Here is a 917-nt window from a genome sequence, read left to right on the forward strand (position 1 = left end):
AAGTATTAACCATTATAAATGGTGTAGTCAATTGTTCATACCTGGTATACGACAGACTGGATTATCATCTCCATTTTTTTCCAAAACAAGATTAGTCAGGAAGTGCAATCCTATCATACATTGAAGTAAGTGGTGGATACTATCTATACAATTGCTATGTAGATCAATATGTCGAAGTTTATGTTTAATTCCATGAAGGGGAATCAACCCTGCAAAGTGAAAAAAAAAAAAATTATCTTAATGCCACAGTAATTTTTTCCTACCATTAATTTAAAATAAATGTTATGTAAATAAATAAATAAATCTCAAAACGGTATATTCTGAGAGATGAAGGAGCAGTATAATACAACTCTTTTCTGAACAGCTACATCTAATGATTGCAGTGTTCAGTAAACCCATACAGAAAGGCAGGTTTAATATTTCTTTGAAGCTTTAATCCTAGAGGCTCCAGAGCCCTTGTTCTCTTCAAACAAAGCAAATGGACTTTCCCAAGCCAACGCATGCATTTGCATGAGAGCATGCATAAAGCAATGGCTCTCTCAAGAGATCATTATTAACAAACATAAGAAAACTATGCAGTACATTTTAATTTTGTTAGTTTGAACATAATAGCTCCCATCTGATTTAGTTCTGTTAACATTTGTTGAGTTTACCTAGAGCATCATGATATAAAAAAGGTTTGTAGCTAATGATGTTGGTGCCTGTCACCACATTTCCTTGGCCTATCTCAGACTTGGCTGGAGCTGTGGTAGCTTTGTGCCATGTACACTGCAATTGTGGCCCCCAAACGCTTGCAATTTTTTTCTTCTCTTGCCTCAGATTTCTTCAAAATGGAGGGAACTAGTTGAACAAAGGTGCAGTCTGGAAGTGTGATGGAGTTAAGGCCTCCAGGAGCTCTTCTCAAACAAAGGTGAATT

General features: G+C 36.0%; 1 protein-coding gene across 1 annotated transcript in view; it reads right to left on the bottom strand.

Moving 5' to 3' along the window:
- The window catches only part of LRRCC1 (leucine rich repeat and coiled-coil centrosomal protein 1), a 62833-nt gene that overhangs the window by 51863 nt on the left and 10053 nt on the right, over window positions 1-917 (bottom strand). The window contains exon 4 of the mRNA XM_006859243.1: window positions 42-209. Within this exon, the coding sequence (XP_006859305.1) occupies window positions 42-209 (168 nt within the window). The remainder of the gene's footprint in view (window positions 1-41; window positions 210-917) is intronic.

This window comes from Chrysochloris asiatica, unplaced genomic scaffold, assembly GCF_000296735.1.
Source record: "Chrysochloris asiatica unplaced genomic scaffold, ChrAsi1.0 scaffold00031, whole genome shotgun sequence".
Lineage (NCBI taxonomy): Eukaryota > Metazoa > Chordata > Mammalia > Afrosoricida > Chrysochloridae > Chrysochloris > Chrysochloris asiatica.